Here is a 17,017-nt window from a genome sequence, read left to right as displayed (position 1 = left end):
TCTACACGCATGAATGAATGTTTTTATATGTTGTTAAGATAGTAGCTTTTGTTGATTTCAAATGGCATTGATCTGATTAGTATTATTGGAAGTTAATAAAGCCTGTTATAGCTTATATGTGTACTGTAGTGCTGGTAAGAAATAGAGTCAGTGTACAAAGTCAAACCTTCAATTCATTGCTCTTAATGAGTGGATATCAACTATGAAACTTGGTTTATAGTTTGGATATTATTCCCTTTTTAGGGTGGTTCAATGTTTTTATTTATTTTGTGAATTATCTTAGTGCTGATTAATAATTCTATTAATATCAATGATTTAATTTCACACTGGCGATTAACAAACACATTGCCCCTACGTCGTGCCCAACACAAGACGGTTAATCTGAAAGCAATTGTAATAGCATTTAAAGCTTTCAATAGAGGTTTGAGCTTTGAAAGTGAAGTGTAAAATGTGTCACTGTCAAGATGGGTGTTTGCAGCAGATATCCCAAGCCTATCACAAGGGCTGGTGAGGAAACGGCAGAGCTACTCGGCTACACTGGGAACAAAGCTTTCTAACACAAAAGCATTCGTCCTTGAAACAATCAAGCTGCAGAACTCTGCTGCATTGCAACCCAAACATCCATCAGTGTGTTTACAGGTGTAGTATAGTACAGAAAGAGGCGGTTTTCAACGAACATTATGAACGCTTTCTCATAAGGACCAAAATAAGAAGGCAACCTATTTAAAATATTCTTGCCTGTTTATTAGGGAGATGACGAGAGTGAAAATCTCAGAGTAGAGTCCTGACGCCATGGCTTCTAAACACTCCAGAGCTGTAACCTTAGAACCTGAAAGACAACAGATCAGAATCTCAGTTTACAAGAACACATTCAGAGGGGACATCCTCTGCTCAGGGTCAACAACCACCCATTAATGACTACCAAACCTCAATTAGTATCTGGAGTTACCGACCTCATTTTGTTGAGTGCATAGAACTCAAATCAAACGTTTGGTTATATTTTTAGTTTGTTGTTTAACTCAAGATTCATAACGACATATTTACACACAAAATAATCTGTATTTATCAGTGTACAGTACATATGATCCAAAATGATGTCCATTCGTCGAAACTGTTCATCATATCACTAGTGAGGTCATGGAAAGCAGACACTGTCTTACAATGGGGACGATGTTGGGGTTTTTACCTGAGCCGTCCCCTGGGCCGGCCACGTCGGGACCCCCTCTGAAGGATGTGGAGGACTGCAGTCCATTGGCCTTGTGCTTAAAAATAGAAGAGGACAGCTCTTCCAGGGTGCAGCCCAGCAGGTAGGCCGCCTTCTGGGCCCATTCGTGGCGGGCAAACTGCCTACGGCCCGCTGAGAAGGAAGTACAAATGGGTTTGAAATACAGGGAGACACGCAGTAAGGACCTGAGGAGGAAAGTTGGTAACAACTGCAGGAAGAGGAAGAGGTCGGAAGCTGAAGACGATACGAAGGATCGCTAATGTTCCAGAGACACAAACTGGATGGGTTTGTTTAAAGGTGATGATGGGTTAGGTGTTAGAAAAAAAGGCAGAGCAACTCAGTGAAAGCCTTCAGAGACAAATGTTTGTCCTAGTAAGGAAATATGACCCGGAATGCCTTCAATGTGAATTGATAAGAAATGTTGGCCGTCACAACAGACAGTGGCTTTCTTTCCTCACATTTATGTGAGAAGTTCAGTCGTCTTCAAAACCGCTTATCCTTCATACAGGGTCACAGGGGAGCTTGAGTAAATCCCAGCCAACATCAAGAGAGAGATGGGGTACACCCTGGGTTGGTCGCCAGTCAATTGCAGGAACAACGATTCACACTCATATCCACACACCTACGGCTAATTTAGAGTTTCCAATCAACCTAATCCCCTGAGCCTGGAGAGAACCCATGCAGACACGGGGAGAACATGCAGACTGCACACAGACCCAGGACCTTTTTGCTGGTGAGGCGACCACCACAAAGAAAATGAAATATTAACAGAATTAAAAAAAATAATAGCTAATGGACGATAGCATAATAACAGAATTGAATAGGTCGGCCGTATCATCACAATGTTTCTTGCAGTTGCTCCAACTTGTAGAAATACTGAATACTGAATCACAAAGGGGGACAACAGCTACCAAACAAATGATGGCAGTTATTAAAGGCCATTTCATTGTATTAAAAGCATTTGAGCAAACAATTGTTGTATCGTGACAGCGTCAGACAGAGAGCAACTGAATTCTGATCCGCGTGATAGTCATCTCACAGAAGAGAAAAGGGTGAAACAGGGCAGGTCGTCACAAGGCAAACACAACAACAAGGAGAGGGAGGGAGAAGTGGAAAAAATACAAATGCTAATGTATAAAGGCCTGGGAGGAATGATGAAGGCTCTAGACATGTAGTACAAACAAGAAACTCTCTAAACAAAGTTTATTTGAAGAGAAAAACAGTCAACAACTTGAATGTTGTTTTTTCTATTACCTTCATCTCCATCTGCGTTTGATAGGGCACAGCATGCAAACATGCAAGCAAAGAGAGGAGGTTAGAGAGAACACTGTTGATAGTCATCAATTCACAGCCACAACATGCATATGAGCATTAAACCACAGCAACACCAGTGTAGAGCATTATGAATAGTTAGACAGGTGAGTATTCCCTTGCATTGATTATTCCATGCACAAAGTCATTGTGTGTGTGTGTCTGTGTGTTTCATGACACACACACGCCATTGTAGAACATATAACAAGAATACCAGAGGTAAATACCAGAAGCACTGTCTGCCTCAGCCCTTGTATTCAGTGTGGATAGAGTCCACAGCATCATCTACAAACTATGTGGGTTTATGAGGAGGAGCATCCAGATCTGGGTGGGTACGAAAGACATGTCTCCAACAAGCAACATGCTATATAATCCAACATTTGACCTTAACGTCAAGTAACTGGCGTTGTCTTGATATCACTCCATATCTAATGTGCTGCACATATACAGGTTAACCATACAACAGCTAATAATAAGATGATAGCTGGGACAGTCACACATCCAGGGAAAGCGTGAATTACACGACTAATGCGAATCTGTAGAGATATATGGATTTATTTCTGTACAATCTCACAAAAAGTTGTGTAGAATGGATGAGGCTTGACAGTGAGCACACCAACAGGTCAGACTTATAGAATCTTTACTGGCCGCATTACATGCAAAATCCCCCAAATTACAAAGGAACATTATCTCACTTTCCTCTAGTCTTCTATGGCTGTGTAGAAGTACATTACCCAGTATTTCTTGGTTTGCTCTTGGGCCATGATCCCTCATGATCCTAGCTTGCTGTGGGACAACTTGACCGACCAGCAGAAAAGCTGTGCTCAAGCCCACTTTACACCTCTTGGATAGTATCACTGACTCAAACATTGCTCAGGCTCTGGTCGCTGAATGTGCGTGAATCCCTGCAATCAGACCGCAACATTGGCCGGACAAATATGTCACACAGAAATATTGTAACTTGGACCTAAATTACCTGCATGGTTACTAGAGCGAGAGCATGTCCACCAACATCTTTCATCCTAAAAACGGACACCTCATCTAATGGAGAATACTGTCGTCTTGCTTGTTAGCTTGCTGCCTACAGCGAGCCAGGCCTGACACCTAGTGGCAGCTGTTAGAAAGTCACGTCCAGTCACAGTTGCCAACATACTCTCTTCTGAGAATTAGAAAGTGGTGTAGTCTGACTACACCTCGTCATGACACAACCTGTTTTTGATACAGGCTGTAGCTGAGTCAAGCAGGTCGCTGATGAGAGTTCTTACCTTTAGTGGCTCCTGCGGCCCCCAAGTGGTAAACGGCCCCCAGGATGAGCCACAGGGCCTTTTGCTCCTCCCCAGAGATGCCCAGCACCTTCATGGCTGCCTGCAGCTTTGTGAACTGCTGCAAGGCTCGCTGCTTGTCTTCAGGCTGGACAAGAGCAAATCAATGACAGGAAGTGGAAACTGCTACTTGCATACATGCATTCCATTCATGAATAAGCTTTCTGCAGATCCCTTTGTCATTTGTATTTTCACATACTGCCTTTAAGTAATTATCCGTTTCCTTCTATTTTTTGCTGACCCAGAATAAATAATAATAATCTTAAGTTGGTATTTGACCTATTGTCAGCTAATTATCTGAAAGAAATTGAACACAAAGGTAAACAAAATGTTTTGTTCTAGCTTTAATGTTCACTACATTCTTGGTTGCAAATGTAATAAAATGTAATATCACCAAAAATGTGCATTTTTCCCTGGTTTGTGTAAACATTACAAATTCCAACCAATATATTTTCACATGTGTGTCTGATGGCATTCAATATTTAGCTCAGAAAAATACAATATTAACCATCTGGTGTGATTACCTTAGACTGTGGGAGGATCCCAAAAGCACTGTTTTCAGCAAAGTGGTTGAAGTGCAGCTCCGTCCTAGAGGAGGGAGAGGACACAGGAAAGAAAGGGGGGGTGGGAGTAAGCAGAAGGGAGAGGGGAGAGAGGAGTGAGGAGAGCAGAAGCGAGAAGGGAGAAAGGAGAGTAGAGGGGAGAGAGGAGTGAGTAGTGAGGAGTGTGACTTGAAACTAAGAGGACATTTCCCCTTAAGAGATCTCTTAAATATTGTGTTCATGAGGGGGGACCGAAGGAAAACTTGTTGGTAGTGTGAAGGCCTAAAAATATGTAACCTTTATAACAATGACAGAAAAAGGTTATGCGGTTCATGCTGTTGGTGTGCAAGGCGAGAGGAGTCACCTCAGGCTGCTGTCGGCTCCGGCCATCATGTAGTAAAACACGTTGAAGGTGGACTCCGCCTCCGGCCGGCGACTCACTCTCAGTTTTTCCAGCAGCATCGTCTGAGCGGGAGGAGACAGCAAGAGTCAGATGGTTCTGCTGTGAGCACAGCACATCCTGTGTGTGTGTGTGTGTGTGTGTTTGTGTGTGTGTGGGTGTTACCTGGATGGAGGCGGAGGCCACCTGGCCGGCCTGGTCAAAGTCCAGGGACACTACATGGGAGAAACGGCTGGCGTTGGTGTTCATGGAGGTGGAGCTGTTGCCAAAGGCCTCCAGGGTAGTGTAGACCGCCTGCCACTTCTCAGCTAGTTCAAAAACAACGTAAATAGGGATGTCATTATTTGATCTGGGGAGCAGTGTAGTCTTTAGTGAGATGATCAGATTCTGTTCTGCCTTTGGTCTTTCATTAAGTACTTGTCTCCATCTAGACATCTAGAATTATTTTATCAAGTCCAATACGGCTTGAGCATTCTTCTATAAGTACATTCTTTTGGTGGTTAAACAATAGATACACACTATATTTGGTAAAAGGACGTTTGTCTTAACCTCAGAAACCATAATATCTCAACAAGAGACATGTACACTCACCTAAAGGATTATTAGGAACACCGTACTAATACTGTGTTTGACACCCTTTTTCCTTCTGAACTGCCTTAATTCTACGTCGCATTGATTCAACAAGGTGCTGAAAGCATTCTTTAGAAATGTTGGCCCATATTGATAGGATAAAATCTTGCAGTTGATGGAGATCTGTAGGATGCAAATCCAGGGCACAAAGCCCGTTCCACCACATCCCAAAGATGCTCTATTGGGTTGAGATCTGGTGACTGCCATTTTAGTACAGTGAACTCATTGTCATGTTCAAGAAACCAATTTGAAATGATTCGAGCTTTATGACATGGTGCATTATCCTACTGGGAGTAGCCATCAGAGGATAGGAGGGTACATGGTGGCCATAAAGGGATGGACATGGTCAGAAACAATGCTCAGGTAGGCCGTGGCATTTAAACAATGCCCCATTGGCACTAAGGGGCCTAAAGTGTGCCAAGAAAACATCCCCCACACCATTACACCACCACCAGCTGCCTGCACAGTGGTAGCAGGCATGATGGATCCATGTTCTCATTCTGTTTACGCCAAATTCTGACTCTACCATCTGAATGTCTCAACAGAAATACTCATCAGACGAGGCAACATTTTTCCAGTCTTCAACTGTCCAATTTTGGTGAGCTCTTGCAAATTTAAGCCTCTTTTTCCTATTTGTAGTGGAGATGAGTGGTACCCGGTGGGGTCTTCTGCTGTTGTAGCCCATCCGCCTCAGGGTTTCGCGTGTTGTGGCTTCACAAATGCTTTGCTGCATACCTTGGTTGTAACGAGTGGTTATTTCAGTCAAAGTTACTCTTCTATCAGCTTGAATCAGTCGGCCCATTCTCCTCTGACCTCTAGCAGCAACGAGGCATTTTCGCCCTGCCGCATACTGGATGTTCTTCCTTTTTCACACCATTCTTTGTAAACGCTAGAAATGCTTGTCCGTGAAAATCCCAGTAACTGAGCAGATTGTGAAATACTCAGACCGGCCGGTCTGCCACCAACAACCATGCCACGCTCAAAATTGCTTAAATCTTTTTTTCCCATTCTGACATTCAGTTTGGAGTTCAGGAGATTGTCTTGACCAGGACCACACCCCTAAATTCATTGCAGCAACTGCCATGTGATTGGTTGATTAGATAATTGCATTAATGAGAAATTGAACAGGTGTTCCTAATAATCCTTTAGGTGAGTGTATATCGATTACAGTTTAGTCGAGGACACACTGTTCCCTCTCAGGGAACTCGAGCTGCATAAAGACGCTGTGGGAACGACTCTGCGTGACCGCGTCATGAAGCACGTGTAAAATCTAACCAATGGCGAGCTGGTACGTCATAGGCGGGGACGCCGGATCAGGGCGCTATAAAGGGACCCGAAGGGCAGGACCATTCATCTCTGTGCCTTCATCTAGTGCGGTAGTGAAGTTTTTCCACCTAGTAATGGCTGAGCGGTATTGTCCAGTGTGTCCCCCCTTGCACCCGTTTTATTACGGGCAGTGACTCAGACGCCTGTGTGTTGTCTGCCTGGGCGTGGAGCACGCTCAGCTAGCCCTTGAGGTGGCAATCTCGTCTTTCCCGTAGAGCTCTCTTCACTGAGGAGCGGCACGATGAGGCGTGCTCCCCGCGTGTCACGGTTTGGTTCTGCTTCCTGTCTTTTGTTGTAGTTTTCACGTCTCTTGTGTCCCTGGGTAACTTCACTTCCTGCCTTGCCCTGTGATTGCCTGATTGTTTCCACCTGTGTCCAATCACCTGCACCTCCCTAGTATATTTAAGCCCTGTGTGCCTGTTTTCCCCTGTCGCGTCATTGTCTATGTTACTCGTCGTTGGTGCACGTCGTCCTGTTTTGGTAAAGAATAAAGAGCACTTGGTTAGAAGACCCTGCATTTGAGTCCTGCTTCAGCCTGCACCAGCACCCATCCTGACAGAATGACGCGACCAAGGAAGGACTCAGCGGGGTTGGATTTGGACAACCCTTTTTGGGGAACTCGCCTGGCTCTCGGGGGCCCACTCAGCGTGCAGCAGGCAGCCCGGCGTAACGCCAACCCCGGCTCGCCAATAGGCACCGGCCGGCGTCCCGCTCAACACCCTCGCCGCTCTCCAGACCCCGCGTGGGCTTCGCAGTTGGAGGCCAGCGTCCAGCCTCCAGTCCTAAGCGCACGCGGGAAGCAGGTGCTGGAGCTGGCCGCCCTCCTCCACGCCACTTACGACCCCCACGTCCTGGACCTCCGCGTTGGGCCGCAGCAATGCCGCCCACGACGCCCGTCCCAGCCCGAGTGGGCCCAAGACGCCTGTCCCCGCCCGACCCGGCCCCCAGACGCCTGTCCCCGCCCGACCCGGCCCCCAGACGCCAGTCTCCGCCCGACCCGGCCCCCGGCTTCCTGCCTGCATACGATGGTGCTACGTCGTAAGAGCCCGTCGGCTCGCATCACCTGGCGCAGCAGGAGAGCGCTGCGTGCACCCCCTCATCGAGGCTGGGCTGTAGCGTGACACGCTCAGGCGAGGCCCTCTCGCGGGGACCCTGTCGCTGGTCTGAGGACGGCCGCCGCGAAGAAGGCTTCGTCCAGCAGACCCTGACGCCTTAAGGAGAGTATCCCCACCGGAGGAGCTAGGGTGTCACCGCATTTTTCAGTGCTCCCTTCTCCCCGGTACTCTCCGGGAGTCGGTCCGTTGTCCCCGCCGCCGCTTCGGAGCACGACCGGGTCCAGCGAGCGCGAGCCCGAGGGCCGTTTGCCCCCTCCGAGGAGGGTTCCGGCGCTACTACACTAGCGTTTCCCTGCCAGTACGCTGTTGCAGGGCACTGTGTCTGTAGACCCAAGACGTCCAGAGAACGGCCCCCGAGGGGCCGGTGCCACTGAGAGGAGGATTTGCCACAGGTTTATTCCCGTCCACCATCAAAGTATATGTGACGGCCCTGTCGGCAGCCCATGCCCCACTAGACGGGCGTTCTCTGGGGAGACACCCGCTGGCATCCCGCTTCCTTCGTGGCACCCTGAGGCTAAGGCCAGCAGCCAGCACTAATGTCCCGTGGGACTTGGCCATCATACTAGAGGGTCTCTCCGGTGCTCCCTTCGAGCCCATGGCGGAGGTTGCAGTGAAGTATGTGGCTCTTAAGACCCTCTTCCTGCTCGCTATTTCTTCCCTCAAGAGAGTTGGAGATATGCAAGAATTTGCACCCGGTATGGTGAAGGCGTTCTTCTCCCTTCCCCCGGCTACATTCCCCTAACCCTAACCCCTAACCCTAACGAAGGCGAAGCTTAACCTCCTCTGCCCATTCAGAGCCCTAGACCTGTACGTCAGCAGGACCTCCCTGTGTAGGCTCTCCGAACAAGCTGTTCGGGTGTTTCAGGCCTCCCAAACACTGGCGGCCCGGTAATTAAGCAGAGGATGAGCAAGTGGGTGGTTGAGGCCATCACACTTGCATATAAATCGGCCGGCCAGCCCACACCTTGGCTGTCCGGGCCCATTCTACTAGGGGTATGGCGGCTTCTAAAGCCCTGTTGTCAGGAAGATTATCGCTACACAACGTTTGCATGGCAGCAGGCTGGTCCTCTCTCCACACGTTCGTGAGGTTTTACCACCTTGGCCTTAACGCTACACCTCGAGCACAGGTGCTCGTCTGAGTGTGCGTTTTTAAAACTTCACACCACGGTCACTTGCTCATATGGTGAGTGGGTATAGGGTTCCCACAGTGTCTTTACGCAGCTCAAGGTCCCTGAGAGGGAATGTCTCTCGGTTACGTATGTAACCTTCGTTCCCTGAAGGGAACGAGGCGCTGCGTAGACGTTCTGCCATACTCCCGGCCTGCCCGTGGCACTTGATTCGGTCTTTCAGAGATGAATGGTCCTGCCCTTCAGGTCCCTTTGTAGCGCCCTGGTCCGGCGTCCCCGCCTATGACGTACCAGCTCGCCATTGGTTAGATTTTACACGTGCTTCATGACGCGGTCACGCAGGGGCGGTCACGCAGGGGTGTTCCCACAGCGTCTTTACGCAACGTCTCGTTCCCTTCAGGGAACGAAGGTTACATACGTAACCGAGAGACATTTTCCTGTGCTGTGACAGATTATCAGTGACTGGTTACTTCACGTACACTTTTACCTTTTATATAAACAGTTTCCTGTAAAGAAAATGCTGCTTTTTACAGTTATTAAAAGCGGGACTATTTTACATTTACAGACACAGTGATACAATACTTAATCACAACACAATTACAACCACTACTCCATCATCTATTTTATATAGTCATGTGATGAATCGGCGACCCTCTTTCTGTCTGCAGGCTCACCAGAGAAGATCTTGCCTGTGCTACCGGCGATAGAGACCAAGTACTGGACCAGGTGCTGGCAGTTGGTGGTCTTGCCGCTGCCGGACTTGCCGAGCAGCACAATGGACTGATCCTGCCGGGTGGTGAGCAGGTTGCGGTAGGCCGACTGGGCCACAGAGTAGATGTGAGGAGCAGAGTCGTCTCGCCGACAGCCTTTGAACATGTGCATCACCTGATGGGAAAAACAACACAGCAGAGAGGAGTAACATGCAGGTGGAATTATGTATGGATGGTAGTTAGGGTTCTGATGGGCCAGTGGCCTTATATATATGGATGGCAGTTAGGGTTCTGATGGGCAGCTGGCATTGTGTATGGTGTCCTGCCGTCAGAGTACGAATGGGTGTGAATTATGACGTGTAGTGTTGAAGCACACAAAGAGCCACATCACTCAACGTGATTGTGAAAGCAAGTTTTTTTCTGTAATTTTGGAAATAAACTAGTATGCTGCCCAGTGTTGATTTCGTTGACGAAAAGTATGACGGAAAATATTTGTTAACAGCCTTTTTCCCATAAAGATGAGAATACAACAAGACAAAAATGGATCTTAAAAAATAAAAACTATGACTAAATCTATGCTATTGTACTCTCTTCATGCACCTTCTGCCAAGACAATTTCCATGTATGTACAACATACTATGGCAATAAACGTTTCCTGATTCCTGATTCCTAACTTTCGTTAACGAGACGAGTCGAAAATGTTGGTGGTGATGAAGTCACAATACTTTTTTAAAATTTGCATGCACTTACCAGACATGGGCAACGTACGGCAGGTATTAATTGTCATGATGACGTCATCCACGGACCCAGAGCGCTCGGTCACTCTGGGGGCAGCGGTGCTTCTTGTCTACCGATACGGACCGCAACGACTATTCAAGCTTCGGTGAGTTTGAGTGTGTGCTTCCTTGGCTCAGCTGTCTCCGTTTAGCTAACTGTTAGCAGACTAAAGCCGCAGAACTTTCTGTGTGGAGCTGAAAACCCGTTTAACAGCTTGGGGCTGGTCGGCCAGCAGAGATGTTCGTGCGGGCCTGGCTGCTCCATTTTCTGGCGACGGTAACCAGCGTTTCGAGACATGTGCACTTTAACCAGTCCACACGTCACATCTTGAGGAGACTGTGTTAAACCGTCTCGGCCACCGTATGTTCATTACTAAGCAACAAAGAACGCGCAAGTGACAGGTGGAAGCTTCAAAAATAGCTGCCAAAATTAACACTGATGCTGCCACATCATCAGTCTCACACTTACCTTCTCAGAGTACATGGAGGGAGTGCTTAGGGGGTTGATGACCACCATGTTGGTTCCAGCGTAGGTGTGGATGAGGTTTCCTCCGTAGCGCTGCCGCAGGCAGTGCATCACACTGGATTCGTTGAGATAAAGCAGTGAAGCCAGGTCCTCTGAGCGGTTAGACGATGGAGGATTGGCCTGCACTCAGGGAGACAGACACCATTATAGCATCCAAGTGGGGACAGTAACCAGGGTTACCAGACACAGCTTTGGACCATTACTGTTTAGCTTGAGCTTGGAAACAACTTGTCTGAGGTCCAGCGGTAGCTTAGACATGTCCTATCCAGTGGTACTGTAGAGTCAGCCACAAAGTAAGGGGCATCGGAGGAGGAGTGAGAACCACTGGTGGGAGGGAGACCTCAGAGGTATTGATGCATCACATAACTGCAGATGCACCATTAGGACTGCCTCTCTCCTATTGGAGCCCGCAACAACAAGCAGAGTGCTGCATCTTCTAATGGGGCTGGGCTATTTGAAATGTTAAACCTTATATACTGTATATATATATATTCTTTTAGACAGCAAATCCCATGATTCAGTCCAGAGGCAGGAAAGCTGCAGTTCTATAGCCCCTGGTAAGTGACTTGAATCATAACAATTAAGGTAAAGGAGGAATATGTATGCTTACGTCATTAGGTATAACTGTTAATGCACGCTAACAGCTTTTATTGAAAGTAGATCTTGTAGATCTGTAGATTCTAAAACAGGCCAATTAAATGAGAGTCCTGATATTAAGAGCTGTACCTTTGCAACAGTTCTTTAAAGAACAGAATTGTGGCAAAGTGAGCAAAATGTTAACTACTCACAAAACCTCCACCTATTACATATTTTCCTGCTGGCTGCCAGGCTCCTGTGCGGCCTACTGAGAAAGTGACTACAAATGGGATTCAGGGCACATCATTCATAAAATCTAATTTGAATGTACAAAAAACCATTAGCAAAATAATGTATGGGACGCATTACATTACATTTAGCTGACACTTTTATCCAAAGCGACTTACATTGAATTGTAATCTATGGCGTACATTTTGCCTGGGGAGCAATTGAGGGTTGGGTGTTTGCTCAGGGACACTTCAGGCGCATCTCACTACTCCATGCACCACCATTCCCCACAAACTCATATTTATTACATATATAATAACTTGCATCACTAACACTGTCAAATTTGGGGGAAAACCTTGGGGGTGTATCTCTATCTTCATCAGCCTCTGATGTAGAATGATAACTGAAAAGGTTTTGATGAACAGTTAATCACAGCAGCCGCTGAATCATCTGGTGCACTACTTTAAAACTCTCACTCACCTTCTCTACGTCGTCTTCGTCCACTTCCAATAATGTTCCATCATGCTCCAGCTTGATCTTCACCTTGCCCTCTGGCAGGGTGTCAGCCTCTGTCTTCACTATGGTGGCTGTGAGGAGACAAAAAGGACAGGCAGTGATAAATTAGCTGCTAGACTATGTTAACAGGCAAATATACAGTTTATGATTACAAATTTAGAGCCTGCAGACTAGCATCAGAAAAAACATTCCCTACTTTGAAAGATTAGATCATATTTAGATTGTACATTGATAAATGTAGTGCTGTGATTTAAATGAAACAAAAAGAGCAGCAACCAACTCAGCATGAGGCACTTCTGAGCATTAAAAGAACAGCTCAGCGTTTGGGTTAAAAGCCTATTTGCTTTTTTAAAGATGATAAAGTCTCATGTCTGTGTGATAAGTGTAAAAGTTGGAGTTAAACCATGGTTAGCCTAGCTTAGCATTAAAGCTAGAAGCAGAGGAAAACAGTGGCCCAGCACTGTTACAAGATAGAAATATACGAAAGCACAATGCCCCTTAACAGCTTAGAATTGTTCTACATGGGAACGTTTAAGGAAGCAGAGTAACCCCATCTCACCCAGGGAGAAGCCATTTTTGTGGACAAGCCAGACTTTCTCTGATCCATACCACACTTGCTCCGCTGCGATCTGCTCTTCTGTCTTCACCTTGTGGATGAAAAGGAGTAAATTATATTATTAGAGTATTATTGTTGCATTACTGGACCATTATTTCCAGTTTGATAGCCAGCACATGCCGAAAGGTTAAGGCTGCCAAGATAATGACCATGCAGTGGGTGGCAGTGAACTCGGAGGCCTCAATCCACTGAGCACTGCTGCTGCTTCAGGCAGCCGTGTGACAATGTGTGTAAGAGAAACCTCAAAACAAGCCTGTGGGGGAGTGGGGTTGGGAAGTGAATGGGGCTTTAACAACCAGAGTAACAGAAACACCAGGGATTACCTGGGTTCAGTGAACATAAACGGGACCAGAGCAACAACAACAACAACACAACTAAAATAATAGAAACATAAACAGTGATCATTTTGGATGTAAAAGAAATTACTGCTTAAGTGAAAAAGTGAAGACACACTGCACTGGGCAAGCAAAGGGTGAGAACACAACAGGACATTCTACGAAGCAGGGTGATCATGGGTAGAGCTGGTGCTGGACTACACTCAGACCTGGGACTGCAGAGCTGCAGAATGAGATGCCTGTAGGAGGGCCACAGGGTGCTCTTCCACTGATCCCTGGAGATTTGGCCAGCATGAGGAAGTCAAAGGTCACAGTTATATGTGAGTAACACATAGCACACATAACCAAACAGAGAAATGGAAGTATTGTCACGTAGCATCGGATCACATTTATCCAGAAGAGCTGGGAGACAGAAATCCTGTTTAGTGTACTGTAGCTGTGTCTCAAGGTTCCTAGACTGCATCCTTAAGGACACATTTGTCGGCTGCATACGTCACTTCTGCTGCGACTTGCCTGTCCCATTCAGTCAACTTCTCCTCTGCCTTAAGATTGCAATATTACTTTTAGCTGAAAGTAATTCGAAATTAGTAAAGTATTATATATTAACTTATTTAATTTGAATTTAAAATAACTGGAAATCTCAGCCTGAAATATATCATGCTCCGGAAGCGTATCTTTCTTAAATTAAATAAAATGAGAAGAAGTTTATCTTCTTTATCTGTACTTTAAATGTTTTTCGGGTTTTAAGGCTTTTATTGTAAAGCTCAGCAGGTTGTTAGGCAACAGGAGCACCGGAGGTAATGCTGATGATGCAAGCAGAAAGTCTCCCCGTAGGCCAGGCCGTCCCATGTCAGAGACCTTTGGCTTCAGCGTATGCGGCTGTCGAAGGACCAGACTAGGTCTACTGTGGAGGCTGCTAAGGCTAGAGGCTACAAGGATCCGCGTTATAATTGCCGCGATGACGGAAAACTTGGACGGACGAGCCGGAAAAAAAGGCGAAACTCCGCTGCATTACAGAAAGTCCCTTCAAAATAAAATCAGAGGATGAATTTTTTTTATTTTTTTTATTTTCACATGCAAAGGCCCGCGACCCACTACAAACGGGTCCGGGACCCACTAGTGGGTCGGGACCCACCAGTTGAGAAACACTGCTTTAAAGCTTGACATGATGTCTTTAAAAATATTTTGACTATAACACTAAACATTCTCTTATATAAAACTAGGCTCTTAATCACAGCAAGGTGAACAATATAACATAACCAACTAGGAGCACTTCCGTAACCCTTCCTCTAAAAGTTTTTGATCAAGGTATTCTCCATTGTAACAAAAGTGGACAGTCACTGGATTAAATCCTTCTGTTTGGTCACATCTTAAAATAGATGTTGTCAATAACGGAAGTTATCATGATAGGCCCAGAGCGCCTTCGAAGTCAGCTGTCACGTGATACAGTCTCTATGGATGGAATTGCTCTGGTATCCAACAGCACCGTCAGAAATCTTGGAGTTCTCTTCGACCAGGATATGTCCTTCAACTCTCATATAAAGAAGACTTCAAGGACTGCCTTTTTTCATTTAAGTAAAATATCGAAAATCAGGAACTTCCTGTCTCAAAGTGATGCAGAAAAAATAGTTCATGCATTTGTTACTTCTAGACTGGATTACTGTAATTCTTTGTTATCAGGCTGCTCTTCGCTTAAACCTCTCCAGCTGATTCAGAATGCTGCAGCACGTGTATTAACAAGAACTAAGAAATGGGATCATATAACTGTATTAATTTCTCTGCACTGGCTTCCTGTTAAATCAAGAATAGAATTTAAGGTACTTCTCCTCACCTACAAGGCACTTGCGGGTGAGGCACCGTCTTATCTTAAAGAGCTTGTTACACCGTATTGCCCTACAAGGCATCTGCGCTCCGTAGATGCTGGGCTACTTGTGGTTCCTAGAGTTTTAAAAAGTAGGACGGGGGCCAGAGCCTTCAGTTATCAAGCTCCTCTTTTGTGTAACCAGCTTCCACTTTCAGTCCAGACTCGGTCAGTTCATTTAAGATAAAGCTTAAAACGTTCCTCTTTGATATTGCTTATAGTTAGGGCTGGCTCAGGTTAGCCTGGACCAGCCCTTAGTTAAGCTGCTCTAGGCTTAGACTGCCGGGGGGCTTCTTAGGACACACCGAGCCCCTCTCACTCTCTCACTCTCTACTTCCACAATCATCCATGTTTTAATAATGTACACCACTAATTAAGCTTCTTCCCGGGAGTTCTTTGTGCTTTCTCGCCTAGCAGGTCTCCGTGGATCATAGTTTTGTGCGGACCCCGGTTCTGACTCCTGGCATGGCTCTGCTGACACCTGCTGCTGCCATCATCATTACTTTAAATATGATTCATATTACTGTCATCATAAACCAACATATTTCTGCTCTCCCTCTCTGGGAGCCTCTGTGGATGGTGGTTCGATCTGATGGTGGGTGTCCCTGCAGTGGTCCTGCCGTACACCTGTTCTGCTACTTGCAATTACTTATATCATTTCTGTTAGAGAAATTGAATGTATTGTACATCTTTTACATTGTTGATTCTGTACACATGACATCCATTGCAGTCTGTCCATCCCGGGAGAGGGATCCCTCCTCTGACGTTCTCCCTAAGGTTTCTTCCCTTTTTTTCCCCATTGAAGGGTTTTTTCATATTTTGGGGAGTTTTTTGGGGAGTGAGGGTTTCGGGACAGAGGATGTTGCATGTGTACAGACTGTAAAGCCCCCTGAGGCAAATTTGTAATTTGCAATTTTGGGCTATACAAAATAAAATGAATTGAATTGAATACTGCAGACATAGGAAACCAGGAAAAGGGGAGACAAAGAAAGGGTTTGGGGCCTCAAACTGACATGTCACATGAGCACAAAACCCCAGCCAGCAGCCCTGCATTACCTGGGGGAGGCCCTGGGACTGCAGGGCGGAGGGGGCTTGGACAGAAGACTGAACAGAAGACAATTCCAGCTGATCCATAAAGAAGCATAACGAGGCAGGGACAAGCAGCAGGAGCAGTGTGAGGGGTGTGAAGAAAAGACAGAGGACAAGAGGATGGAAAAGAAGACAACGTCAAAATGGATCTTTGGATGAAGAAAATAAAGTGCATAAAAGAAGAAAGAGAAGAGCATGGACAAATGAATTCACAATGGAAAAGTGAAAATGGCTTTGCAGTAAGTAAGTAAGATCAGTTAAAACATATACAGTTATTAGTAGGTGGCAGGTCACCTGGTGACGTTCCTTTAGATAGTAACTTATTGGCTACTCGGATGTTGTCAGAATTGTAAAGACTACACTCTGCGAAAAATCATTCGAGAGAGCACCACTTCAATCAAACAAACACAATGCTTCTGCAGAACACGGCTGACTTAGTCTATTAATAATAGACAATTAACCAAAAGAATGTAAAAACTTGTCTGTGGATACCCAATATTACAGGACTAACCACAAGAGACCTCGCTGTTTGTTTGGGAAAATTTCCAATAAGTCCACTGAAGAAGCAAAGAATCAAAATCTTCAATGGGAAAACTCAGATAAAATAAAAAACAGCAGCAATGGAAGTAAGAGTTATGACATTGACTCACAATCGTTCTGCTAAAGTCAGCCTGCTGACTTTTTCCTCTCCCGTGTGTCTAAATATATACACCTAAAAATCATTATTGGTGAAATTAGGGAGGCTGACTCTAACATGAAGAAAACAAACTCATACAGTACATCCAA

General features: G+C 45.9%; 1 protein-coding gene across 10 annotated transcripts in view; it reads right to left on the bottom strand.

Moving 5' to 3' along the window:
• Nucleotides 1-17,017, bottom strand: part of myo18ab (myosin XVIIIA b) — a 108,548-nt gene that overhangs the window by 62,340 nt on the left and 29,191 nt on the right. For 6 of the 10 annotated variants that reach the window (XM_062561303.1, XM_062561302.1, XM_062561304.1 and 3 more), the window contains 12 exons: nt 16,199-16,267; nt 13,491-13,556; nt 12,890-12,977; nt 12,295-12,401; nt 10,954-11,130; nt 9,673-9,883; nt 4,966-5,108; nt 4,765-4,865; nt 4,383-4,446; nt 3,802-3,946; nt 1,187-1,357; nt 739-829 (listed from right to left, as the gene is read on the bottom strand). In XM_062561303.1, the coding sequence (XP_062417287.1) occupies nt 739-829; nt 1,187-1,357; nt 3,802-3,946; nt 4,383-4,446; nt 4,765-4,865; nt 4,966-5,108; nt 9,673-9,883; nt 10,954-11,130; nt 12,295-12,401; nt 12,890-12,977; nt 13,491-13,556; nt 16,199-16,267 (1,433 nt within the window). The remainder of the gene's footprint in view (nt 1-738; nt 830-1,186; nt 1,358-3,801; nt 3,947-4,382; nt 4,447-4,764; nt 4,866-4,965; nt 5,109-9,672; nt 9,884-10,953; nt 11,131-12,294; nt 12,402-12,889; nt 12,978-13,490; nt 13,557-16,198; nt 16,268-17,017) is intronic. The other 4 variants (XM_062561308.1, XM_062561311.1, XM_062561306.1 and 1 more) reach the window with 2 other exon arrangements.

The sequence above is a fragment of the Pungitius pungitius genome, chromosome 3 (assembly GCF_949316345.1).
Source record: "Pungitius pungitius chromosome 3, fPunPun2.1, whole genome shotgun sequence".
Lineage (NCBI taxonomy): Eukaryota > Metazoa > Chordata > Actinopteri > Perciformes > Gasterosteidae > Pungitius > Pungitius pungitius.
Note: the sequence above shows the minus strand (reverse complement) of the source record. Positions and strands in the feature narration are given on the sequence as shown.